Source organism: Calonectris borealis, chromosome 23 (genome assembly GCF_964195595.1).
Source record: "Calonectris borealis chromosome 23, bCalBor7.hap1.2, whole genome shotgun sequence".
In the NCBI taxonomy this organism is placed as follows: domain Eukaryota; kingdom Metazoa; phylum Chordata; class Aves; order Procellariiformes; family Procellariidae; genus Calonectris; species Calonectris borealis.
In genome coordinates, this window is record NC_134334.1 from 3,258,179 (window position 1) to 3,284,883 (window position 26,705).

At 42.1% G+C, this 26,705-nt stretch overlaps 1 protein-coding gene across 5 annotated transcripts in view; it reads left to right on the forward strand.

Annotated features, from left to right (window-relative positions):
• DVL1 (dishevelled segment polarity protein 1) overlaps positions 1 to 26,705 on the forward strand; it is a 118,509-nt gene that overhangs the window by 49,047 nt on the left and 42,757 nt on the right. For all 5 annotated transcript variants that reach the window (XR_012677045.1, XM_075172356.1, XM_075172357.1 and 2 more), the window contains exons 3-4: positions 7,184 to 7,305; positions 12,250 to 12,362. Coding sequence is in view for 4 of the 5 variants with exons in the window: in XM_075172356.1 (XP_075028457.1) it covers positions 7,184 to 7,305; positions 12,250 to 12,362 (235 nt within the window). In the remaining variant the exon portion in view is untranslated. The remainder of the gene's footprint in view (positions 1 to 7,183; positions 7,306 to 12,249; positions 12,363 to 26,705) is intronic.

Genomic DNA, 26,705 nt, shown 5'->3' on the forward strand with positions numbered 1-26,705 from the left:
GAAGTACTTGCTCCCATTTCCAGAAGCATGGGTACACTCAACCCAGGTCTCCACATTGCTCTGATGTACACAGGTACCTGTTTTTAGCTGGGGTGAGGAATGTGTAACCTCTCAAAAAAAAAAGTTGCCAACTGCTGAAAAAATCTGGAAAGGTGAGACGTGGAAATAGGATTATAGGATTGCAGATCCTTTTTTTCCCCTCCCGTTATTACTCCGCGTATTCTCCAAGAGGCAGATAATCCTGTGCTTGAAGAGAACTTGCTGCAAAGTGGCAGTCAGTGAAATTGAATTTGTTTCACAATTAGCCTGCTATACTGTGCCATAAACAAACACCTGAGATGTTTACCAGAATCTGGGAGTAATCTGAGATACTATATTTCATGAAGATACACTATCTTCTCTAAAATGATAGAAAGTGGCAGATGATAAAATCACAGCTAGAACTGACAATTTTATTTTGAAACCCAGTCTGCATCTTTCTGTCTCTGAACACTGAAGAAGGTCACCCTTTACCTGGCAGCCACAGTTTTCTTGAATTTGTTATTTTTAGCTGTTACAGCTTCTGATTTCCAGGCTGTATAAGCTCGATCCTGTATTCTCTGAGTATCTATGGTCCATGTGGTTAGACCAAACCCCAAACAAATGTACTGTAGTTTTCAGCAGGATAAAAGGGGGAAGCCTTTTATCTACCCGGCGTGGACAATTTCTCGTTACTAAAATAAACATCTCATTCCTGATAGGCTTTTGCAGGCCTTCTACCAACGTGGAGTCCTGTTGCCTTTGACAGAATTCCTGGATCAGTAAGTCCTTTTGTGCAATTGGTCCTTTGGGAGCAGCCTTCGTGTGGATAATGGGCCATGTCTCTGAAGCTTTGACTTGGGATTTGAGATGTCTGTGACTTTATAGGAAATAATTACTTTTAAATGGTAGATGAATGTGGCTGTTCGGAAGGTGCTGTCAAAAATACAAATGGCTCTTTTGGGGTATTTCGTTAGTTACTGTGATCAGTCCCTCACCTCTCCCTGAGCTGAGAGAAATATCGAGAGCTGCTGCTGCTCTCAGTAACAGTGAGAATTTAAATATTGTAGTTTTCATGCTGGTAAACTAATAAATATTTAGCCAGATGAGAATATGAGAGCAGAGTGTACCAATGTTCACTCTTTCCCCTTCCCAGTCTGGTTCTTGTTGTCTGGAGTCTTCAGCCATGAATGTTGAACAGACTGATTCCTTGAGCTGGCTTAATGCCTGTGTGAGATTGTTAAGATGTCTGCTGAGTGCTGAGCGCTATAAAAGGCAGTCCTTGCCATAATTAAGTGAAAAGCATAAGCAAATGTGGTGTAGAGGAGAAAAAGGGAAATTGAGCTACAGAGAGGTGAAGCAGTTGATCCAAGGACTCGCTGAAGACCAGTAGCGATAATGGGAAGAAAACGAGGCTCTCCTGACACTGTAAACATTCACTGGCCTGGTGACACTGTTTGGCTCTGACTGGGGAGCTCAACTTACGCTTGCATTTGAGAGCCTGGCCGTCTTCCTACTCATCGCTCTTCCATCACTTGAATTTGCTTACAACATGTGGAATGGACTGGTGTGAAGTTTGCTTTTGTGCCTGTACGAGGGCGTCAGGTTGGAGGTCTAGTTGCTGAAGTGAGCAGTGTTGAGACAGACAGTGAACTGAACACTTACTTCTGCAAATGAGTTCCAAGATAACTGTTTCTTAGCAGGTGCCCAGCAATGCTGGGTAACCTTCTCCAGCACCGAAGTAAACGTGCACTTTTTGTCAGAATGACTAGGCTGCATGGTTTGTCACTGCAGCGTAGAGTAGCTGACTTGCGTAGTACGCTGTTGTTTGTACTGTCATGAACTGGAAGTGGCTATGTGGGAACCACTGGGGGTATCAGAAGAACATAGGATTCTTTTCTAACATGCCAGGGTTGATACGCTTTCTCCACTTCCTGGGAAAGATTTAGGAGTGAGTGTGATGGTAGGACCTCGGTTGAAAAAACAAACAGCATTCAGTATGGTGGAATGGAGTGAATCAACAGTTGCAATTAGTTCCACACTTCTTTATTAACTTCCTCCATGTGCACCACACAGAAGACATCCACGTTTCACATTGAAATGCAGTCCTTTGGGGTGGAACCCAACAGCTGTTCTACAGCCCACAGGCATGCTCTTGAACAGCGCAGAGTACCAACACAGCGCAAGCAAAGAAATGGATTAAAATGCTACTGCCAGTCAAAACTGCAGGGGAAGTTTGATGGGTGAAATATAATTATCAGGGCTGGCTTCTGGCCAGGAAGCTGGGGTTAACGCTATTTCTCTCGCAGAAACACAGTGAGAAGTCTACAATATGGCACTCCAATAGCGCGTTATCTTCTCTGTTCAAAGTGGTATAATATTGGAGCATTTTATTCCTACCATAGCTTGTCAAAGAAAAGGACACAGTTTATCTTAAAGCTGATAGGATACTTAGTGATTTAGTGTCACTTGTTGTTGGAAGAAATGAGGATCTCCTAGGTAGCACGGCAAAGCAGGGAGCAGCAATTCTATGTGCCCACACATGTGGCCAGGGCAGTGACATGTGAAATCTGTCAACAAGTGTACACCCCCACAGAATTTTTCCTTTTCTGTAGTCACCATCAAACCTTATCAAATTGAAGGCATTTTGCGAGGTGCCTGGAAAGAGGCAGGGCTGCTAACTCACTACGAAGCTCCAGCTGAGTCCCGTATTCCATTGTGTTGGATGTTATACTGCTTTTCTGATCCTTTTGACGTTCGGGAAGAATCAGCTAGACGGTGCAGTCTTAATAATCTTGCTACATGTGCCGTCTTCTACTGCAGATTTTCTTTCAGCACAACAACTGTTTTTCTAATGCTCTTTTCTGGAGTTTTTGTTCATTTGGTCTGCAGCCATCCATTTATATTCTAGTGCTCTTGAACACAGAGATCTGTAAGTCAAGAATGAAAGCTTTGATGAGGGGTGAGTGCTCCACTTGTAACCAGACATAGATCTGGACAGCCTGTGTCTTGTTTTAACAACGTAATTGCTTCAAGCTCTCTTGCTTAAATCTCTGAAGTCAGGTCCTCTTGCAGGACCTCCCAGGTCCTGGTTATCACAAGAGTAAGATCATGTTAGACAACCTATTTAAACTGTTACACTGTTGAGGTTATTTATTTATTTATTATTATCCCTCGGGGAAAAATTTCACCCCAAAGGATGTGTCTAAATTACAGTGCATGTATTTTGTGTGGAAATGCCTGAGCTGGGCTGCAACTAGCAGTACAGCCAGTGCAGCATGGACCTTAACTTGGGAAGGTAAACATGAGAAGTTCTGCACTGGCCACTGCGTTATCGTGGCTGTGGTGCTTATGATTTAGTACTTGATATCTGAAAGACCTTTATCTAGGATTAACAAGCTACTTGGAAAGAGGAGATATTGCTAGTAACTTTTCTTGAGTCGGAATGTATCTCAAGTTCAGTATATCTGGCAGTGAGCTGATTCAGGTTTAAAGTGATATATTTCCTGAATGCAGCACAAAGATTAGTATGGGTAATTTCTGCAGCCCTCTTCCCTTTATAATGGTAATGGCATAGTCTGAGGCTGTTTGTGACTCTAATCCCACTGAGGGTCAATAAGAAGTGGGTACCCAGTGCTTTATCTCTCAGGAAATCACGACCCAGGGGCAATATTCACAAAGTAGTTGCTTTGCTGCAGTGGATTTTGCTTCTGCTCGGCAGCACTCCCAAGATGATCTGCAACCTCGATCAGTACGGTGGGCTTGCCTTCGTAATGGGTTCTGCATTGCTAAGACTTGTTCCTCCAGGAGCAAGAAATACTAAAAACAAATATCCTGAAATATGGAAAGGATTTGTCTTGTTGGCTCATCTCTCTTTTCACATCAAGCGCATCTTTGAGACAGGTGTTGCCATCAGCAGAAAGGCTTAAAGAAGGAACATGTTTTCCTCCTTTCAAATAACTCAGGCCAGGTGCTTGTTTGCATAGCTTGATACAAGTTAGAATGTGAAGGGATGTATAGATCTTGCCTACACCCAGTTTCTTTTTTTTTTTCTTTTTTTCTTCTTTTTATCCCTTGGTTTGATTTTGTTAGTGAAAGCACTTGAACAGAGATTCCTCAGGGGATGAGCCGGGCTCAGAGACATTCTTGCATCTCCATAATGCCAACATGCTTTCTAAACATCTCCCATTAACTTCCCCACCTGAAAGAAAGAAACCTTAATTATCAAGTTATTAGGAAAGCTCATGTTATTTTTCCCTTCAGTGTTTCCTCTGTTGCTCTTGCTTTGGTGATAAGAGAGTTTGAATAATGCAGCTGACTCCATGTGGTGCTGGAGAACTGTTTTGTCTTCAGGCAGTTCCTTTTTGACAGTCTGTGTGTGTTTGCCTTCTTATATTTATGGTGTATGCTCTTAGGAGTATTATACTGCATCCTGAACACCAGTCCCCTCCTATCCCGTTCCCTCTCCTTCTCCATCCCCTTCTTTAACAGCAAGCATCTATCTGATGAGTATATTAGAATCAGTCCTTGATAATTAACCAATCATAGCTGGAATCTCTTATATAGGTCTAGTTCTTCCACAGCTAAAAACAGAGGGAGTCTGAGACCTTGTTGCCTCTTAGTGAAAGGTAATAATCTATATCGTTATTTGAGCATTTGTTTAATTAAAGACCTTACAATCATATTGTTTAAAGAGACTTGGCAAAGTGATTAGATGTCTCAGGGGATTGGTAATAGGATATAAACCTTTTCACCTCTAGGTCACTAGTTCAAGTCTAACTTCTGTTGGTAGTGGCCAGAATGTGTTGCGTGTGGTCAGTGAACTGTTGAAATATATGAATCGTTTTTAGCTTCCTTTCTGATTGGGCGGGGTTTTTTCCCCCATTCTTGCAAAAACATTCAAAATATAGCAAGGAAAGCATGGAACTAGATTAGGATATGCAAAGTCTGAATTTGCTTTCAGGACTGCTGTAGACCTCCTGTGTGAGGCTGAGCAAGTTGCTTCTTTTTGCCTTGATTTGTTCTCAGCACAGTGGTATGGGCAATGCTGCCTCCCTGCCTTTTTCTTGATCTTGCCTGTTTGAAGTGCAGGCAGTCCTTGGTGGGGTTTGTCTGCCTAGGATGCCCAGCTTAATGGGAGACTAATTTTTGTACAGTCATTTAAAATACCAACGAAGTCTTGCAGTTGGTGCAATTCTATTTTCATTTTGGGCAAAACCTCTCATGTTGGTCATCTGCCTTTCTGGTTTGAATAGGAGAGGACTGGAATCTCTTTCTCCACGTAATGCTTTTTAATAAAAAATAACCACTTAATCTAGCAGGTGAAGTTGAATTAAGACTGGAACTGCTAATTGGGAATCACCACAGTCTGTTTGCAGAGATAAATTAAAAGGAATCTTGGACCAGTGCATGTTGTTTGCTTTTCTGTAGTGGTGCTTTACCCACTGTATGGTTCTTCTACCCTAGGATTTAAGTTGCATTTAGGCATGTTTATTATTTTAATCTCAGTTGTGCAAGATCGGTAGTATCCTGCCTTTCAGGGTTAGGAAACTGAGGCACAAATGCTGATTTTCTTATAAAAGATTTACTGAATCATTGGTAGAGAAAGGACCCACTCTGTCTGGTCCTGGGTGTACACTTCAGCCAGGAGCTTTTTCCAGCACTAGTAATATTTTAAAAAAAATTAACAGTTTCTCCTAGGTGTACAAAAGGATCCTTTAACACAAAGTATCTCTCGCTTTTTTTTTTTTTTTTGAATACAGAAAAGTAGGTACTAGCCTGGTAGATAAGTGGATAGAATCAGATCTTAGTTAAATGTAAGATCCTCTGTCAATCAGTGTGTTACAATGAGCTACAAACCAGGAGGGTGGGGATAGGAAGAGAGACTCAGTCTTCTTTCTCGTGTCTATTTATCTGCTGATTAAAGATGTCAGACTAGGCATACTGCATGGAGATGCTCTTTCTGTCCTGAATTTATTGGAAGTAAGATTGAGTATAGTAAGCATCTTGTGTGCCATGACCATCCCTGTGATCCGTTATCCAGGAGCATCCCTATTAATGATTGAGGATGTTGATAGGAAATAGAAATAATACACTCTGGCATTAGTTGTTACAGGAAGAATTTACATCCTGCCTTGTAACGAGACTGGAATATATAATAATTCCCAAATGCACCAGGCTGTATATAGGTGCATGGTGTTTGTAATGGGAAGATTGATTATTGCAGCATATCTTCAATTACCTGTTTCCATGGGAGTGCTGTGTGTTGGGTGCTCTGCAGCCTTTCCTTCTACCCTGGTTGACAGGCTGCCAGGCACCTTCAGCTTCCGTGAGTGTAAATGTCAGTGTCAGAGGAGTTTTGAAGGTGATTTATAAAACTACACTGTTGTATCTAAGTTTTCAGGTCACCATGAATTATAGAAGAGTGCACACTGCATACCCTGGTTTTCATGGCACGATTGGAAAATGACTTTTCCTATCTGCAGCTCTGCCTTAAGGGAACATTAAGAGACAAAATGGGCCCAAGAGACACAAGTATGATGAACAGGAATCTGGTCCTCCTCCTAAAGTTTATGGCTGTTGAGATTCGGTGGATTTTGGTTTTAATTAAGACTCTTAACAGAGATGGCGGCAACTCTGAGATTTGGTGGTTGGTCCAGACCAGACTGAATTTTTGGGAGTTTTGAGGGTCTTTGTGTAAGAAATTATACCATGTTTGGGGTGTCATACTGTCAAGTTTCAGCTTTTGCTTTTTATTTTTGTCATGGCAAAACCAGACTGAGTGTGCAGTCTTACAGTGTGCATGCATTTTGCAAGGAGTGCTGACAACTTGCATGCTTGGGAAACTCGGAGAATGCTGTAATGACGAGTCACAAGAAAAAGTGCACTCCCTGCCTGGTGTGCTTGTTTGTTCTGAGATGAGAAGAATTTTGTGGTGCTTGCAGGAATTTGTGCATATCCTAGCTGATGTTTTCATGTTCAGATTGAGTGTAACCTGATTTTATGAAAGTTTGGCAGGAATCCATGCAACTAGACACTCAGCACTTCCTTTCCTCGAGTTTCCCTTAGATCTCTCAGAATATTTAGCAAAGCAGAGGCTGAACACCTTATGTCAGAGTGGAGAAACCTGTACAAGTGTATGTAATTCTCTTCTTTCTGTTGACAGCTGGTCCTGGCTGAAAGCTCCCACTCTGACACAGGCTCCCAGTGCACCGAGAGCCACACTGACCTTCCGCCACCCATTGAGAGAACAGGCGGCATTGGAGACTCCCGGCCTCCATCATTCCAGTAAGAGCAAGTTGTCTTTTTTTTTTTTTTTTAAAACCAAAAAATGCAATTCCCGTCTGTTTCTTCCCCACATTTATCCCTGCTGCTGCAAACCAGCTATGTATTGTTAGAAGAATAATATACTTATTAGAACTGAGGAATTAAAAGGGTGATGGGAAGAAAAAAACCCTGTCATTGTTAGAATGAAATATATATCCTATATATCTCATTTTGAAACCCACTGTGGAAGATTTAAGTAGAGAGGGAGCCCAAAATGCTTTTCATAGTGTATGGATGACAGCCTTTTATTACTATGTTATGTATAATTATGTAGTATGCAGAGCCAGCAGAATACTGATATCAAGAGCAAAAATTTACATAAGGAATAATGCCGCCTCCGTGTGCATACAGAGGCTAGCAGCTTGAACGGCATATAGCCAGACTGGGAGTCATCCGCTTTAATGGTAGCCTTGTTATTTCCTGTTACGTGTGCAGAGCCAATGTATATCCTCAGAATGCCTTCATTTTCAGGGAGGCCCTCTGAATTTACACAAGGAGGATTTAAAGCAGGACCTGGTTCAACCTGTGATCTTCGTATATGTTTGGAGAAGGAAACGTGGTCTTGATTTGCCTGGTGTCATGTCTTTCCATGGCTTTCTGCGGTATCTATTGCCTGGAAGAGCCCTTAGTGTTGTGTATGGGTCTTTTACGGATAAATGCCTTCTAGAGGGTACAAGAAATCTTGGGAAATACTAATGCTGCCTGACGCTGTGTGTCTTGCAAGGGCTTTACTGCCCTCGTGCGTTCATGAATTGCTTTATGTTGACTGGGAGAGGCCTGTATGAGTGCAGTCACGTGGCCTGCAAATACAACCAGTCCTTTGTCTTCCTGACCTATACGTACACGTAATAGCTGCAAGATCAAACTTTGTTTAAAAAAATAACTACGTTGTAAGTTAGGCACAAGTCGGTGTTTGTGGAACCACTCGCTGCTAATGACCGTATGTACTCAGACTGATGAAATTTAAGCTGTGCTCTGCTGATGCACCTGCTGTCTTCCATAGCGTTCTAAAAATCTTTCTGTGTCTTCTTGCCGTCAGTCCGCACAGTGCTGCAAGTGATGGTATCTTCGTATTACAAAGCAGACGTGGGAATCCTCAAAGGGGTGAAGTAACTTACGCAGGTCACGCTGAGTCAGGACTAGCAACACGGGAGGTCGTGCTTGCCAGCTTGTGTTCTCATTCCTAGATAAACCACCTTCTTCCTTTCTTTCTCCCCCACCCCTTTTTTCTTTCTTGTTTTAAACTGCAGTAGAGAATCTGGCGTCTGAGGAGGTCTTCTGGACCAAAACTTGTTCTCCCTTAATGCCTTTTTTGGTTCTTCTCTTCACAATTGAATGTCTTAATATTTGGAAGTGTTTTTTGCTGTTTTGTTTTATTTTTTCAATCCAGAAGAGAGCCTAAGGATGACCTAAGTTTATTTCCATAACTCAGGGCAGAGTACCTCACTTAATTATTCTGCATGAAGCCCTTAATTCTGTTTTGCTATTAGAATTTTATTTTAAAAACACACCTACTCTAGATTTAAAGATTCCAAGTGATAAAGTCCACCATATTTTGAAATTATTTGTTTCTCTTGGATAAACTAAATAAGTTGAGCTGCTCAAGTCTTTCATTGTAAAGCATGGTTTCCAGAACTTGAATCATGACTGTAGTTCTCTTCTGATCACTTAGAATTCTCTAGCAATTTTTGAAAATGATGTTTCTTGGAATTTTGGTGTGGTCATTCTGCAATAGTGTGTTCAGTGCCATTTCTGCATACTGTCTCCTGGAACAGTATTTCCATTTAAGAGATCAGTAGTGCAACCCTGTAACTTTCACAACTGTAACTTCAGTATTGCTCAGATATTATCTCCCCTTCTGTAAGTGAGACTTACCTTGGTTCCTACATCCCTGAGATTTTTTTAATGCTATTCAAACTACCAGAGATCTGTCATCTCCTGTCTTCCTTCTTCAAGTGTTGATTGGGGCCTTATTTATATAAGAAGCCCTAGCTGAGCTAGGTGTTTTATAATTGTGCAAACAGAAATGTTGCTGGGCAACAAAGAATACAAGAAATAGATGAAGCAAACAGGCCAGCAAGCAATACCATCTAAGAGAGTGAGAGCCTTATCAGAGGTGAAGTGGAAATCTCAACTAGCTGCCTGACAGTATCGATATTTTGCTTAATCATTGATTAAATCCAACGAAAATTTACTTTTTCCTTCCCTGATGAGGGTTCTGAAGTTCATCCTGTATTTCATGCTCCACTGCTACTGTTTAGTGGTTGCCAAATCCACGTTCATCTGGATGGGTGAGGCTGCTCCTGGTTTAGTGGTGGAGGTGCATGAGTGAGTTGGGAATAGTGCCCTCTGAGCTACCTTTCTTACACAGCTCTTGGGTATGTGCACTGAAAATTGAATTGGATTTAATTGGCTTAGCAATGAGAGAGGAAACAAGCCAGCTGTGAGGTTCTTTTTGCACCCTCTGTTAGGGTGTAAACCACCTTTTGTAGGCGGGTTTAGCCTAGGAAGCGATTTAGTAGTGGACAGCCTCAGCAGTAGTCACTAGATGGTGGTGCTGAGGTGTCTGAGAGCCTCGCAGGGTGACCTTAGGAAAGTGTCACCCTCTCTCCCTTTTCAGTTGTACTGGACTGAAAAAAGAAATGAAAACGTACTTGTGACAACCCTTAAACACATACTTGCATTTTGGTAGCTTCATTAGGGCTTAAAATGTGCAGTCAAATGTTTTCTTGCATAACAACCTCGATTTCCTAATTTGTGTGGTGGGCATGTCAGTACATTTCATTAATGCAAAGAAAGTGGGTGTGCAGAAGGCTTTTCAGCAGTCCTCTTAAATATAACACTGTATAGATGTGCTTACACGTATACCAGTTCTGGGTCCAGCTTCCACAGAAGCCCATGGGACCAGTTGGTTAGATCGTTGGTAGTTTAATTCCCTGTGTAAAATGTGCATGGCAGTGCATTCCGGCCTCATGGAATTCTAGGAGAAATACATTAATGACTCTGATGCTTTGGTGTGAGTATAACAGTGGCCATTATGCACTCTGTGTGCATAAGTGGGACTTGTCGGGCATAAATAACAGGTGAATGGGGACTCCTTTTTAAATGGGTGGTATTTGTGGGAAAGCGAGGAAGAGTATGACCAGTAACTTTCTAAGGGAAATCTTCCACAGCAGAGCATTAGCCCACATCAGATCATGCACTATTATATTTTCAGGAGCTTTAAAGCAGTTTCCACAATTTAGTCCATTAAAATGAGTTATGGCCTTTGCCAGCACTCCAAGAAGCTTTTCTCATTTTCTTCCATAAGAGGGCTTCCAGGTAGCTTATTAAACGTAAGAACAGCAGAGATACATAAAACAGGTTGAGTCTGAGGGGAAAACTAAATAGCTAAGCTAGTTCTGTTCAGCAGAGGAAAAAAGAGCATCTCCATCTTCCCCTTTGCTCCAGCCAACTCTGCTTAAACATGACTGATTTTTTTTCCTCAGCAGAGATCTTGAAACAGATGGTTGCAAATAAGCGGTCTTACATATTCAGTATTCTGTATTACAGCCACTGCTTTTGGTTAGCCGACTTGTCTTATCTATTGGAATTAGAAGTGAAAGCCAGAAATAGCCTTTCCTCAACGCTTGGAAGTTCGACTACGGAGCTCTCATTGCTGTTTGTTTAGATTCATCCCAGAAAGTGGCTAAACCACGGGGACAAATTCCCTGCTGCCTCTTTGAAACCTTTTGTTCTGGCTGATTGTAGTAGCGAGAAAGTGACCCTCAGTAGAGCCCTCACAAAAGCAGAGTGGAAGAAATCTGGCCACTGAGATTCTCATCAGGATCTTTCTGCTTTTTGCCCAAAGCTCACTTGCTCATAATGGTGCTTCACTGGGGCTTACTAGATTAATACTGTGCTGGCGTATCTGTGTAGCTTTCAAACAGTTGAGAACATGAGGAAAGGGCCTGGGGTCTATTTGTGCATTTCACAGACATGCACTTAATTATTTTGAGCTTTGCTATGACAAGGAAGACTTCAACCTTCAAGGTCAGCACTCTGTATTAAAAGTGGCCGTAGTGAGCTATAGCTTCTGCCCTTTGGCTGTCAGCATGCCACACACCTCGCTCGGGTTATTGTCAGGAAAACAAACCTGTTCAGGGGGTGAACAAGGAATTGAGCTGAAACACTGGGTTTGGTTCAAAAAAAATATATGGGTATATTGGGATATTGTAGAAAAGGCAACTCAATTCCCAGGCTTGAGAATTAGCCCCTGATAGAGCATGTTATCTCTTGCCATTACTAGAGGCGCTCATACATACTTGTATATATTTCTTGCATCTGTGATCTTCAGAATGAGCGTGGGAGGGTTTGAGAGACGCATAGGAACTTGGGGTGTTTTGGAGGCCGAGAGTAAGTTTTGTTCTTCCAAACACCAGTGTTGTCTGTTCTTGTGTTAGGCAGGTATGCTGCAAATTTGTGATGTTAAAGCTCTCATGATGGGACTGTGCTGAAATCCCATTTCCTTTGCAAGTGTGTTAGCAGCTAAAGCTGTCTTGCAGTTAGTTGTCATCTCACTGCAAGCTAGAACAATCCCTTTTCTTAGTGCATCAGTAGGCTTTTTTCCCCTATGGAAATTTCATACAACAGTCATGTGGCAGCTTTTTCAATGCCATAATGATACTGCTTGTGCACATAGCGCTGTGTCTCAGGGCATGGATGTTGAACTGTCTTTTCACCCTTCAGGTAGTTTTGGGGTGAGGAGAGCAGTCTGGAGGAACTTGCAGTGCTGCAGCAAGACTGCAGCTAATCCACCTAATAGTTTTCTGGCTTCTAAACCAACATGCTCATGACTGCAACTGCTTTTATCAAAAAGAAAAAAAGAGATGACTCCACTGTTTCTTCCTATTTGTTCTCTAACAGCCCAAATGCTGCCAGTAGCCGGGATGGCCTGGACAATGAAACAGGAACAGAGTCAGTTATTAGCCACCGGCGAGAGAGACATCGACGGAGGAACAGAGAAGGGCATGAGGATGGTGAGTCCTATTTCATTTTTCCCCTTTTTCATTTAGAAAGAACAATTTTTCTGATAATCTTTCAGAGCAACAACTACTTTTGCATGAATACTGCAGAAGAGAAGTGTGTCTGCATTCCTGCTTGCTTTCAGGGACTATTATTAGTTTAATGGAATAATTTGATGATTGCTTTGAAACTCTTTGAAGCTCAGCGTTTTCTGAGAGGTCTGCAGAACCTACAGTAAAGTGGCAGGGAGATTCTTTTTGACAATATACAGAACGTTCTGTAGTATTAGAAGATGATTAGTTTGGAGAGGAATAACAACACCCAAAGCTGAGCTCCATACTGTCGTGGCTAGGCTGCCTCCATTATTTAAGTTTGCTCATTTAAAGATAGAACACATTATCTGTATGATGTGTTGGGAGTTTGCAGTGTAGACAGTTTGAGAGTCTTAGTATTTTAACATTGCAAGATCTGAGCCAAAATCCTCTGAGATAATTTCTGTTGATTTCTCTAGGCTTGGATCACCGGTAGTATTTTATGCTGGTATAACTACAGCGCATTGGCTCTGAAGATCTTTTTTTTTTTTATACATAAGTACACCCAAAGTACACATATAAACTACAGAACTTCATATCTTGCCTCTAGTCTCTACTTCAAAGTAAGCTCGTTTTTTCATTTGTTGCCAGACAAGAATTTCCAGGCTTAATTAAGAATTAATAGGTGCCACCCATTGAGTTTAAAATAGTCCAGAATATGGAATACTTGGGCCCAAGAGATGCCATCACAGGCTTTATTCACAGCTCCACTCACTAAAGTATTTGCCTCCAGTTGGAAAACCAGAAGTCGTATACATCCTGTGGATTAGAAGCAGGTGTCTTTCTGTTCATTTAACCCTTCCAACTTGTAACTGACGTGGAGTGAATGAAAATTACTCAGTGGGTGGAGCAGAGAGCTGTCTTTGCATGATCCTGACTGCAGATTCCTTTGGGAAATCACAGAAAGAGGCAGAATCTTCTAATAGTGTTGTGTTAAAAACTTGTTACAGGAAGAATGTTAAAAGGTTATTTGTTTTTAACATTAGTTTAAGCTAATGCCAATGTATGTTTTGCCATGGACATTCGTAGCAAAAGAACTGGTTGTTGAATGGCTGGTCTAGGACCATGGTCTAGATTGCTCATATGGTGTTGTTCGAGCACAGGAGTTTCTGCCTTTTAGTGATTTGCAACAGGTTCATACTTTTCCCTTTAGATAAAAATGGGGTAAAATTTCCTCCTCCTCCTGTAAGTCTAAGCTGTGCTCAGGCAAGAACATGTCAGTAATGCAAACATTACCTGTTCTCAAAACAATTCAGGCTTCCTACCTGAAGCAGGCGATATGTATGAGCAAGAGGTGAGTTTTGTTAACGAGCGTAAAGCAAGGACAACCGCTGTATCATTTTGGTTTCATGAAATATATTATTTAATGTCCATAGTGTTTCTATGGTCATAATAATATTTTATTTAAAAAACCAAAACCATCAGTGTGTTATTTTCAGTTGAAAGCATGTCTCCAAAATGCACAGTTCAGCACTATATCCTGAACTGCCACTTAGAAAGATTCAAAGAAGTAAATACCCCTATCCTGGAGAAGGATTTTAAGACCTCTTCATACCAACGGTCATACATTAGCAGAGTCATTCTTGTCTTGAGTCTTCATATCTTCTTTGTCTGGAGCATAGTTGGATGTAAAATGGGGGAACAGTCATAGGAAAAGGGGGACAAGGGTGGAGGAAGGGCAGCAAGGTTGTGACACCTGGTTCACAGCTATTTCAAGGGCAGAAGCTATGTGCTCACTTGTCATTATGAAATAGTGGTAAATCCTCCTTTCCCTGCAGAAAGAAGGAAATGCAGTTAGAGTGTTTGATCTTGTCCTGTAGAGACTTGTTTAAATAATACCAAAATTATAGCTCTAGTAGTTCACAGAGAGGCAGGATGAGAGATCTTCATTGGAGTACTGCATTACTCATAGGTTTGTTCCATAGGTATTATTATGCAGAGTAGCCAAGACATATATACAGTACTGCCAGCTCACCAAGCTGTACAATAACATGTACCACGTAGTGTTTGTAACTGTTTGAGCTCATTATTGGTATAAAGTGAATGGCAAAGAATTACCCACCCTGACAATGAGGATAACCCTGGATACTCTACAAAGGGAAAGAAGTTCTTGCTCCACAAGAAAAAATGAGTAGTGTATTATAGCCTTCATTTCAAACAAGGTGAAGTGAGAAAAGGTGCTAATGAGCTATTTGGGAACTGCATAGATTGTAGACACCAAACTGTACAGGTCAAGCATGCTTACTCCACTGATCCCTGATCACTGTGGAATTGAGAGGTTCAACAGAATGAGGTTCTCTTTCTGACTTGGGGAAAACCCCAGGGCAGGGAAGAGAAGGGAAGCACAACAAAGATCTGTTGGGAATGTGGGTAAAATGAAAATATCCCAAAGTAAATATAAGTAGAAAAGCAGAATTGTAACTGTGAGTTGTGCAGAAAAATCTCTCTCCTGTCAGCCAGGTGTTTAGGACCGCTATTGTTTTCAGAGCGTAACAGAAACTTCCTTTTAAGTTAGTCACTAGTTTTCACTTAAATGCCCCCCAGCCCCGCACTGCACAGCTCCGTCATGAGTAGACGAGAATTTCATCTTCATCTCCCAACTGGATTTAAATTTTATCTTTTAGAAAGATTAAAATAATACCCAGTAATGAGCTATGTAGGTACCATTAGTTGAAGGCTGCCTTTTATTCCTTCTCATTAAGGGTTAGACCCACGAACCTACCTTTGCTGCTCAGTTATTCTACATAGCAGTGGAGTCCTTAAAGCATAATCTTCCCTGTCTTTCTTAAGCCACAGATTTTAATTAATAAAAAGACTAGTTTAATGCTCAAATAAAAAAAAAAAGGTCTTGCACAGACCAATTATTGGGAGGAAGGGTGTGAGAAAGGGGTAAGAATGAGTTGGTGGGGAGCTGAAGGGTTAAGCATTTTTGTGTTTCTGAGCATGAGGACAGTGTATGAATTAAAAAATGTTTATTGCCCACTTGTTTCCTCTTTGTTTTGCAGTGGCAGCTATTCTTAGCCAAAGTGCTCGCAGGGCAAAGTATTATATGGAGAACTCGGAATAGACAGATGCTTTGCCCTGAAGAGATCATAGTGGAAATATCAGGCAAGAGCTGGCAGGGAAAACAGGCATGGGGAAAAGGGAGTTTTTCTCTCTAGCTACTGTTGATATTACGGGGAAAAAAAAAGTATTAGAACTCAAAGAGTTAAAATAGTTTCTTTCTCATTTCTGTCCTACTCTCCATTTTAACTTGCACAAATTGTTTCCTAATTGTACAAGTGAAATTTTAGAAACAGAAATTTTACAATAGATTTTCAGAGTTGGAAATTATGATTTATGATCATGCAGTTGGCACAACAGACTGGAAAACTTTGTCAGACAGTTCAGCCTGACAGTCTGTCCTTGAACTGCAACAGGTTTCTTACAGAGGCACTCAGTTTTGATCTGAAGAGTCTAGGTGATGGTAAACTAACCAGATTCTCTGATGGCTGATAATTAAAAGTGTGGTATCATGGGCGGATTGTTCACAAATGCTGGCCTGTATGCTTTACTTCATTGTTGCAGGATTACTCATCATAGAAAAACTGTTTCTGCTGAATTGCTAATGGGCAATTATAGACATACATACAGAGGCCATTATAAATATTGATGGCATACTGCAGCCAGAAGATGTGGGACACATCTGGTAATCTGACAAAGTTTTCACACCTCTTTCCATTGAAAATGCAAAAGGGTTTTGCAGCAGAGAGGTTGTGATTTACTAGATCAGGGATTTACTCTGATAACAACACAGACTAGGGCATTTGCAAGCTCTTCCACCCATTTCCCTTAAATTCTGCTGCTATTTTAAGTGCAGAGGCAATGAATAGCCGTGGATGCTCCTGTGCTTGTATCTTCTCTGATTTCAAAACTATACCCACAAAGAGAATGTGATGGGCTGAGGAACATAATGAAACTCCTTTGTTCATCAATGTGCATTTAAAGGTATGTGACATTCCAGGTACAAGCACTAAGAAAATCGTAAAGGAAACTGATCTGGAAATCTTAAGGTGCATTTATAATTTTCTTGGTGAAATGTCTGCCAGGGATAGGGAGAAAAATGAGAAGGGATGTAGTTTCAGAAGAATTATCACCTTGGATCTTACTATACTTAAGAGAGAGGAGGAACTTTGCTACTGGTTTTAATCTGTCCTGTGCCAATGTCTAGAAGCCTTTCTCTGGTAGCTGATGACATCAGGGAACAGAAGTGACTCAGCTGGACAAATTCTGCCTAGCATGACTTTTCCTTTTAAGTGGAGAATTGGAGGAAGGCTGGCAGAGGGGAAGTTATCAATGCGTCTGTAATTTCCTTCCTTACCTACTGTAGATGTCCAAACACACACAACATCAGCAGAGCCTGCTCCCAGCCTCATCAGCCATGGAATGCTCTTGGTTTTGTTGTTGGCCCTTTCATCGCTTAAGCACCTGCATACCTGTTAAGGAAGTATGCCTAAATCCAAGTGATTTTGGTCAACCTCAATTATGTAGTTAAAGTATGTGCTCAAATTCTGTGTTGAACTGAATGCCTAATGGGTGCTAGGGGAAGCTGCTTTCAGGACTTTCCTCCTGGACCTGATTTACAGCTGTGTGAGGTCTAGGGAAAGCTTTACACTTATGTTATTCCTCTGCTGGAGCTTTGGTTATCTGTGCACCAACCTGGTACCTGTAGCAAGAGCGCTTGTTTATAGGGTCTCCAACTTTTCATCTTACTGTGTTCCTTTTCAGTAATTTTTAGTAGACCATTCTCTGCTAATGGGAACTGGAATGGTGTATGATGTCGTATATGCAAAGCACACACTAATTCTCATCCACAGATGCTCCGTAAAGCTGGAGAAACAATGAAGGATCAACAAACAGAGATGTAATTCTTCTCCAGGCAATTGCCTAAGTTTAAATTTGCAGTATTATTCTCATGCTTCAGGCATGAGGTTTCACACCAAGAGTGCAACTGGAAAGAGGTTTCGCTCTGATGCTGCTGTTGTATTCTTAGTGAGGTTAATAAAGTGAACTAGCTGAGAAAGATGAGTCCTGCCAGCTAAGTGTGGACAAAGTTACCTTCTCCCTGTGTGGGTATATATATATTTTAAGGTATAATGGTGATTATATTGTGGAGGCTACATATGCAGAGAAATGATTTTTTTTTGTTGTTTTGTTTTTGAGAGGCTTTGTATCCAAAGAGGCTTTTGTATGAATTGGGGAATATGTCTTTTCCTGATAACCTTTCACACTAATTAGCAAATTTATCCCTGGCATTAGCTTCCTATAAAATGAGTTGAGCTGTCAGTATGTCAGAGCTCCACTTTCTCTCTTAAAGCAACAGAAGTCCTTGTTGTTTTGGAAAGTTGACAAAGTCCTATTAAGTGAAAGTAGAGTGAGGATCTTAATTAGAAACGTGGGAGGTCTGCCTGGCACATGTTCTTGGGACCCCTTGCTGCCTAGAACAAAGCTCCCATGTCCATTTCCTGAGGAGGAGTGGGAAAGGGGACTGTGGAGGCTCTAATTAGGGAGGTAATTAAGGGACAAGTTTTCTCTGGCGTTGGAGAATGTTTTATGGCTACTGCTCGGTTTCTGACGAGTCTGCAGATGTCAAGTGTCGGCACTAGTGTTTCAACACTGAGTTTGCTGTGGGGTGAACTTAGCTATTGTGCAGCCAGCTGAAAAATGCTGGATAATGACCTGTGCTCTGAGAAGCTCTTAATGTGGGCACACTTGTAGATCCCCAAATGTTTGGGAAGAGGAGCTGTTGCAGATTTCCAGTCATTGCTGCAGTATATGTGTTCTTTACCATAGTGTGTGCCAAGGAGTCCAAACAAAAAGGGCTGGGACTACAAAACAATTGCAATGGGAACTTGAACAGTGGTAGCTGAAAATACAGTTCTCCTCAACAATTGTTGCTCTTTAAAGACTCTGCCATGTATAAACAACTGTGAGGTGGTTGGTGAGCCCCCGAAGTTTTGAAGTGACCAGCTGGCCATGTGTGGGATACTGGCAGTGTAGGACCGCGTGCCTGTGAGAGCAGGAACTGCGTTACCGGTTGTAATCTGTCCTATGGCAATGTTGAGAAGCCTTTCTCTGGTAGCATTGTAGAACGATGAAGGGTTTAAGGGTTCCAAAGAACTTCAAACACAAGACAAGTCAAGGTATAGGGGTATAGCATATAGCATGCAGATGGGTACAAGCATAAAGCAGGAGTGAACAATGTAATAGTCATCATTCTTCCCTACCTGCGAAGCTGAGACTCTGACCCCTGCACGCAACAGTGAGTCTTCATTGAAAAAGTGGTAACATATTTCCTGTTAATAATTGGTAAAGACTTTCTGCATTGGTGGGGATTGGAAGCTCTGTTGTTTTTTGTCTTAACTGGGAGCTTGGCTATGACTTCTTCCTGAGACACTCTCACCTTTGTTCTCTGCAGTGTCACGGAACCCTCTTTACAGCTTCCTTGAGCAGATGCTGCTCTAACTCTTTTCTGCTTTCAAGGCTTATTTGATTTAGTACTTTGATGTGCTTTTGTCCCTCGGGCAGGGCCTACTCTGCTGTTGATAAAAGTCAAGGAGGACATATTTTAACCTCCTAGGCTATGCTTTATTCTAATCTCTGTGACACGTTGAAAGGCTTTTGGCAGACAGTCTCAATGAACTCTGTCATCCTCTAATGAAGAGACAGGAGCAGGGGGTCAACAGGGCAGAAAGTCCCTGGTTATTAGCGGGACAGGCATTGAACCAGAGCAGAGAATGATTCTTGTTTAGACTAAGGACTTGGATACCTGGGGGTATTTTATGAATAAAACCCTTATAATTGTGGTTTGTGAAAGTACTCACTCAATTATAGTAATAGTTCCCGACCCCCGCCCCTGAACAATGTTGGCTAAATTAGAAAAAGTTAGAAAAGGGAATTTTAATTGGGTAGAGAGATTACAAAAACTTTATGGATTTAAATGCATACCTTAATTGCACAGGAAGCCTATCCTGTGAATTCAAGGCTACCTGGTGCTGTTTGGGAGGTATAAAACATTGTTAAAATTGAAGTGTATTTGCATACTGATAAAGCCACTTGTATCTACTGGAGCGGCGTATAGGAGCTTTTCTATAAAAGAAAATCTAGTTCAAACAGGAAACATGAAGTTGAACCCATTTTTTCTGTTTAAAATTTAACAGAGAAGATATAGCTGGAAAAAGGAAAGGGAAAAAATGTAAACAGGAGGCATTATTAGTGTAGTGAGCTCTTCTGATCTAGTATATAAACCAGGGGTATTTTTGTTGGAACATCAAGACGTATGGAAGTTGATCTCAACTATCAGTGCCTCTTCAGATCTGCAAAATGAGACTAAAAGCCCTTCTCTTTACCTCACATCTGTTCACCCATTCCAGTTCCAGCTGAATCCAGCTGTGCACTGGCTTTTAGGCAAACAATGAAGTGAACCTTTTACAGTGCTCAAAGAACAATTTCCTTCCATTTTTGGTTTATATTGAATGATATGAGAGGAGCCATAAATTCAAGTTTTAATTTATGCAGGTAGGCCAACACATTGCTAATCAGAAGCCTTTGAAAATATATCTTTGTATAATAAATATATTTAATTATTATAACAACAACATAAGAATAGTGTGTTGATATTTGATAAAATAAGTCACTACAGAAAAGTTAAGAGTTAGAGGAAAAGGGAGGGAAACTGCATTTAGATATGGGTTTTTCCTTTGTGGGGGTCTTTCCTTTGCATCTCTGTAGTGGGACCGAGTTTGGTTGCCTGGATGTGACGTGCAGAAAAGAACTTAGAAACTGACGCCGTGTTTCAAAAGGCACAGATTTAAGGCCCTTTTCCATTTCCTTCTGTAACTCTGTGTTAGCAGTGTTTCGGCTGTGGCTTTGGCTGTTTGGAATGGACTTAAAGGTGCCAACGAATTTCTGCTGATGTGGTATTCAGATCTGAGGGCAGCGTTCCAGGTGCAGTCCTGCTGCAGGCAGCAAAATCACATGCCAGATGGAGCCATGGCAGACAGACAAAATATATACATTACTGCCATCATTCATCCATCTCAACTTGACCGTGCCTTTCACTTTCTTCATACCTAATACTTACGAAGACTCCAAGGACCATGTAAAATACCACATAAATCCGTGTCTTGTCTCCTAAGCGGTGTATGATGCTGCTGCTGTGCTCTGATTTCGCTGGCTGTGCTTCACGCCTGAGAAATTTGCTTTCCTTCCCCATTAGGAGACGGGGAAGGGAGGGGACAAAGTTTTTGTTTGCTTATTCTTTCTGGTGGGTCTCCTGAACCTACAAGACAACCCTAAAACACATGCTTTGTGTTTTCTTTGTATGCTGGAAACATGATGCTCTGCCACTCCGTATCCCGTGTCAGGAGGACTGTCCTTTTTATTTTGTTTATTTTTAAGGACAGCCTTGCCTTCCACTGGAGTGATTTGTCCCAAGTCATTCCAGGAGCAGATGTAGCTTGCCCACCCCCGAAGGCATTCATCCGCGGGGGAGGGCTTTGCTCCCGTGAGCCCTTCCCAGCCCCGATGGACGATCTCTGAGGTCGGTGCAGGCAGCGGGGGTGAGGCGGGAGCCCGCAGGCCTCCTCCTCTGCGGCCTTGCGGGGCCTGAGGCCGCCGGCGGGAACCGCCTTCCGCGCCCGGCCCGCCGCTCTGGGGAGGGCGGAGCGGCCCGGCCCGGCCCCGGGCGGGGGGACAAGGGGGTCCCGGAGCCGCGGCGGGGCGGCGGCGCCCCGGGTGGCGGCCGGGGACGGCGGAGCGAGCGGGGAGCCGGGCCGCGGCCCCGCCGGGCCGGGCCGTGAGTATCGCCCGCGCTGCGGACTGAGAGGGACCGCGCCGCCGGCTCCGCTCCGGGGCGACTGGACTCCCCGGCGGCGGGGAGAGCCTTCTGATGGGGGGAAGGATCGGAGCGTTTTCTGTATGGCCGGAGACGACCGTGGTCTGGGGGAGAGGCGGGGGGAAAGGAGATTGCTCCGGCGTTAGAGACGGTGGACTTTTCCAGGAGCCAAGGTACGCTTTCAAAATGCCATTCCCTATGAAGCGCTAAAACTTCACCGAGACGTGTTAAAAAACACTGATTCGTTCATACCCATAATACTGGGACAGTCTCCGAGTCGGATGACGAAACTGACCTGGATGATGTTAGAGAACATTTACTTTTTGAAGAGCTCAGGTCAAAATCTTGAACAAATATGGTAGATCTGTTTTAAGTTTAACATTTGAGATTCTAATTTAGCATCTGCGGTAGCACAGCAACTGTGGTAATACCGCATGATAATGCCGAGACCATTGTAACGTTAAACCTCGCTGCCGTTAATGACCCTAAAAGCAAACACTAATTTACACAAAGTAGCATCATCTTGCATTTGTCCTAATTCCTGAGGCTTGTGAGGAACAACTGGCAAGAAGGGCTAATGAAAAACTCTCAGGGAAATGAGGAGTTGAAAATGGTTTATGACACAATTGTAATATCGCTTGGAAGGATCATCTTTTTAAATGTCCTATCTTAACAAATTAATGCCATAATGTATTTGGTTTATGTTTGTCCTGAAGACCCAGTCAAAGAAACGTGAAACTGTTTCTGAAATGTTTGAGTGGCTGAACCTTGAGAGCAGCTGAGCTATTGCGATCCTTATTAAATTGCACAGAAGCTGCAAATGTTCACAGTTTCTGAAGTTTTTGGCCTTCTGTAAGAAGTTAATAATTCAACAAACACTGCTTCTGTGCTGTGGTATTGCAGTACACACTAGTAATGCCAGGGCATGTGGTTTGAGAGAGTATTTGCGGTACATGAAACAAAGTTCTATCAGTTGTCAGTCAAGCATAGATTTCACCAGAATGAACAGAAACCTGCTTGATACCAAGGCATGGTCCATCCTTGCTTCTAAGTGAAGACCTTAAAATGTAAGTCTCCGTGAACCTCAGCTAGCCGTGAGCACATACACATATGAGATCCAACATTTGTTTCTATAGTGTGGCTGTGGTTTGCCACGTGCCGAACTTTGCCTGATTTTGTGAAACTTGTCTGCGTTGCTGTTTTTAACGATGATGCCCATATTTAGGCCTTGTGAACTTTTATGGTGTTGCTGCTTTTCGTGGTTTGTGTCCTGACAGAACAATCCGTCTGCCTTAGATTTTCTCTAGAACAAGTGAAGTTGCTCCATCACCTGCATTTACATCAGGTTAAAGCTGAGAAACATCTTGCACTAGCAGAAGTATATGGAATTTAATGATGAGAAACACACATATATGTTTGGGTTTTTTTTGGTTTTGGGTGAAAAATTCCTTCACGGTGAAAAATTCCTTCACCCCTATCTCCAAAAAAAGAAATTTTATGAGAGACTGGAAGACCATGTATTTAGATCTGAGAGACATTTCTGTAATACATGAAAATAAGAGATAATTTAAAAGAAGCCCTAAATCAGTATAATCTCTAGTAGCCTGACTATATTCTAAAAAGTAATTATGCAAATTCCAAAGGTCTATTTATGTATGGTTTATTGGGATAAAGAGAGCTATGTCATATTACAGGATCCCATTAAAAATGTGGCTATAAAAGGATTTGGATTTTCAGATCTGATCCATGAAAAAGGGTGACTTGTATCCAGCAGATGTGATTACGAAGTGTGTTGTGGAAATGGCAGAGTGGCAAATGGCAAAGTCAATGCAAATGATTTTTGTTCTATTTCCCCAGTCCTTCAAGATACACTGCTTACCAGATGCGCTGTCTCTTGGGCACAGGCTTCCTTGGGATTATGTCATGGAGGAAGAGCATGCAAAAATATATATATTTTTCATAATCTTTGAGTCTTCAGGAATGGAATTTTCCAGTGTCCCAGCAGGAGCCCTGAACTGGCTCTTTTTTTCTCTCACACTGTGCGTGAAAAATAACTACGTGTGGGAAGCTCCGTGTACATCTGGATATGTTTGTTGGACTTGGACAGAGTGATAGTCACAGTGCACACTGGGGATTTCCTTAAGTGGGCACAGCGTGGGCAGGGAAATGGTCACTCCCACATTTTTGAAGTGTTTTGGTAGGAGCCAGCCACAGCAGGAGAGGCAACAGGAGCTCCACTCGCAGCAGCGTTCCCCTCTGAGACCCACTCCCAGTAGGAGATATTGTCACAAGTGGTGTCACCACCTGATGAGGCCATTGGAACCAGTCAGATGCTATCCAGAAGCACAGCCCCGCATGTACCGCTGTAGGTATTAACATTCATTTCAACTGAAGTTTCTAAGCAGTCAGTGCCCTTATTTTGTGCAGGGAAACTGAGGTACTCAGTATAAAAATGAAATAATGCACACTGGATCTAAAGGGTATGTGAAAGTTTGGGTGGTTATTATTGGGTCTGGGGAGTTTATGTCCATACTGATGTATTGCAGCATTGATAAAATCCTCAGCTGGATGCTCCCCAGTCTCTTGAATTTGGATCCTGCCGTGTTGGACCCATTGCTCTTGAGTGTTCCGTGGGATTTATAGGCTGCAGCACTGACTCTGTCCTTGGTTTCTTGGGCAAAAGCTCTGTTACCTTTGCACAGAAATGGGACCTTGCATCTCCGTTGCCTGAGGCCCTCAGGACTGTTGTTGGTACTGTAGACTCTCGAGTGAATTTTACAGCAGAGTTTGCAGCATTCCAACCACGTGAGTCCTCAGAGTTAATAGTGCATCCCTTCAGTCACTCAGACATACCTCATACACAGGCCATGGCATTGTACCAAACTGCAATTTCTTTATTCTTTAGTTAACACAGAAAATGTGCAGGCTGAGGGGAAAATACCTATGGGTGCCATTTCCATGCCTTGGCTTCCTCTGTATTCCTGATTGTTCTCTTGATGCTGGAAAGTCCTTAGTAAGCACTACGCATCACTTGTCTTAAACTTTCTCTGTTACTTTAGTTGAAAAGCAAATGAGTGAAAGTTCAGTGTTTTCACTGCCACAGGCAGGTGATCTATCAGTGTAACAGAGGTACTACAGAGGTACTGCTATTTCACTGAAAGGTGGAGAGCTAAAGAAAACACTCTGATGGCGTGTTTTGCACAGTGTGTTTGAGGCAGCGTTCAGCTGGTTAAAAATTCTGTCTGGTCTTAAAATTGTCCTCTGTGTGAAAATTCCCCCCTGAGAACTGAAGAGCATAGAGCATTGCTGTGGGCCATTAATTCTTCATAATGGTTGTGAACTGATCAAGTTCATGTGTGGGATGAATTCTTCACCTGATAATGAATGAGGAAACTGTTTGAGACTCAGTATTAGACAAGGGATTAGCAGTCCTATTCCATCTGATAGGAACACAAGTCCTAGCTTCAAGTTTACAGTCTCTGAAACAACAGCGAACATGTACTTTGGGGAAATTTAAACTGCAGGATGTTCTGGGAAGCCAAAAGGTTTCAGCTCCTGTCAATAATTGCCTAGGCTGCAAAGTAATCAGTGTGTTGTATGTGCCTGCTGTGCTGCAGTCCTTCATATATCTTAGGCCAAGCAGGAGAGGAAGAGCATTTCTTATAAGAAATTATAAGAACAATACAATATTCTGAACAATACAATTGTTCTGATAAGAACAATACAAGAGTCAGAAAGCTTGTATTTGAGCCCAATACTAAGCAGTTAGAGCTGGGTGACAGCTGAATTACTTCATTCTTTAGTGCCATAAATATAAAGTTAAATTTTGAAGGAAGCTTGCTTAGAGACAGCATGAGAACGATCTTTTAGGATGCTAGCAGGAAGCAAATTCAGATTTGGAATTGGGAAGTTCCTTACTAGTCATGAAACAACATGGAACTGCTGACCATGGTGTCTGGTGGTTAGAGAGGTGAAAAACAAATCGGCTGAGTTACAGGCAGAGTTGTATCTATTGAAAGTATTAGGCAAATGACTCGGAATTGCAAATTCAATAAAATAGCAATCTGCTTATAGAGTTTTTAAGGACAAAAATTTTCTGAATAAATAACCCACAATGGATGAGATGTGACACTTTGAAACATGTCCTGGTTTCATAGCGATCCTCGCTGCCTGCTGCGCAGGGTCTGGTTGAGAGCATGGAGGTTGCAATCTCTAGATATCTACCGTTAATGCTCCCTAATTGATGACATCCAGAGTTCTCAGCAGAGAAGTGAATGCAGTGATGGAGTTTTAGAGCGGAAAAGGTCCACAAGAGTGAAAGCCTTTAGACCACCCACTGGGAATGAAATGAAGAATCTGCACTGTCTAATAGTCATGACCTGTGATGGGAGAGACGGGACTGGTGATTTCTAGTGGGCACTTGAGACAACCCACCTATTGATGACCAGAGGCGCCCTCCCTCCATCCCCAGCTGCATAAACAGACTCATTTTGCAGAGAAAGATTACAAAATCATGCTGGCAGCTCTCTTTCTGGGCTGTATACTTAATAATAATCAAAGCCAAATGTAAACAAAGTATCTCTGATGAGAGAAGCATGCTGCCCGAATTTGCTTCCTATTTATACCAGTTAAGTGTGGATAAAATCCAGGTCATTGTTTTCTGTAATCTACCACCCACCCAATCAGAGCTGGGAAAGCTTCTTCTGACAGGGGCTTGTTTTTAATATCAGGGCTCTGTTTAATGTCAGCTTCTCCAAATGAAATCAACATTATCACCCAACATTGATGTGATTACTTTTATAAGTCGCAAGTGATGAATAGCAGAGGAATGCAGGAAAAACAAGCACAGTAATAAAAAGAAGGGATTTTTCAAGTGGAGAAATGTAAGTCAGTTTTCTCTGTGGCTGATGTTTTGACTTCCATCTGTTCTAGCTTATATACTCCTCCTCTACGAAAAATAGAAATGTAAAACTCAGAAGGGGCAAAGAGAATAAGTTTCTGTAAATTATGTGCCAGCCAGTAAATTTCTAAGATTTGCTGTCACTTCCTATGAAGTCGGAAAGGAAATGTCAGTGGAAGCAAGACTATGGAGTAACCAGCAGCCAACTCGAAGTTGCTTGGGACTGTGTTGGATTTGCATTTGGTGAGAGCCTCTGTCCATCATAACTCAGAATCATGAAGGCTTTGCCACAAACCGTTGTACGTATGTCACCACCTTTTCTTGGTTGTCGTTCCCTCTTCGGGAAAACTCTGCAGAGCTTGTAAGGGTGATAGTGTTGCATGCGTTCTGGTAATCCAAAATACTGATTCGTTGGTGATGATATTCTCGAAAACCAACAATTGCCCCTGAAATTAGGCGTAAAGGTGTGTTTAGAAGGGAGACAAGGGGT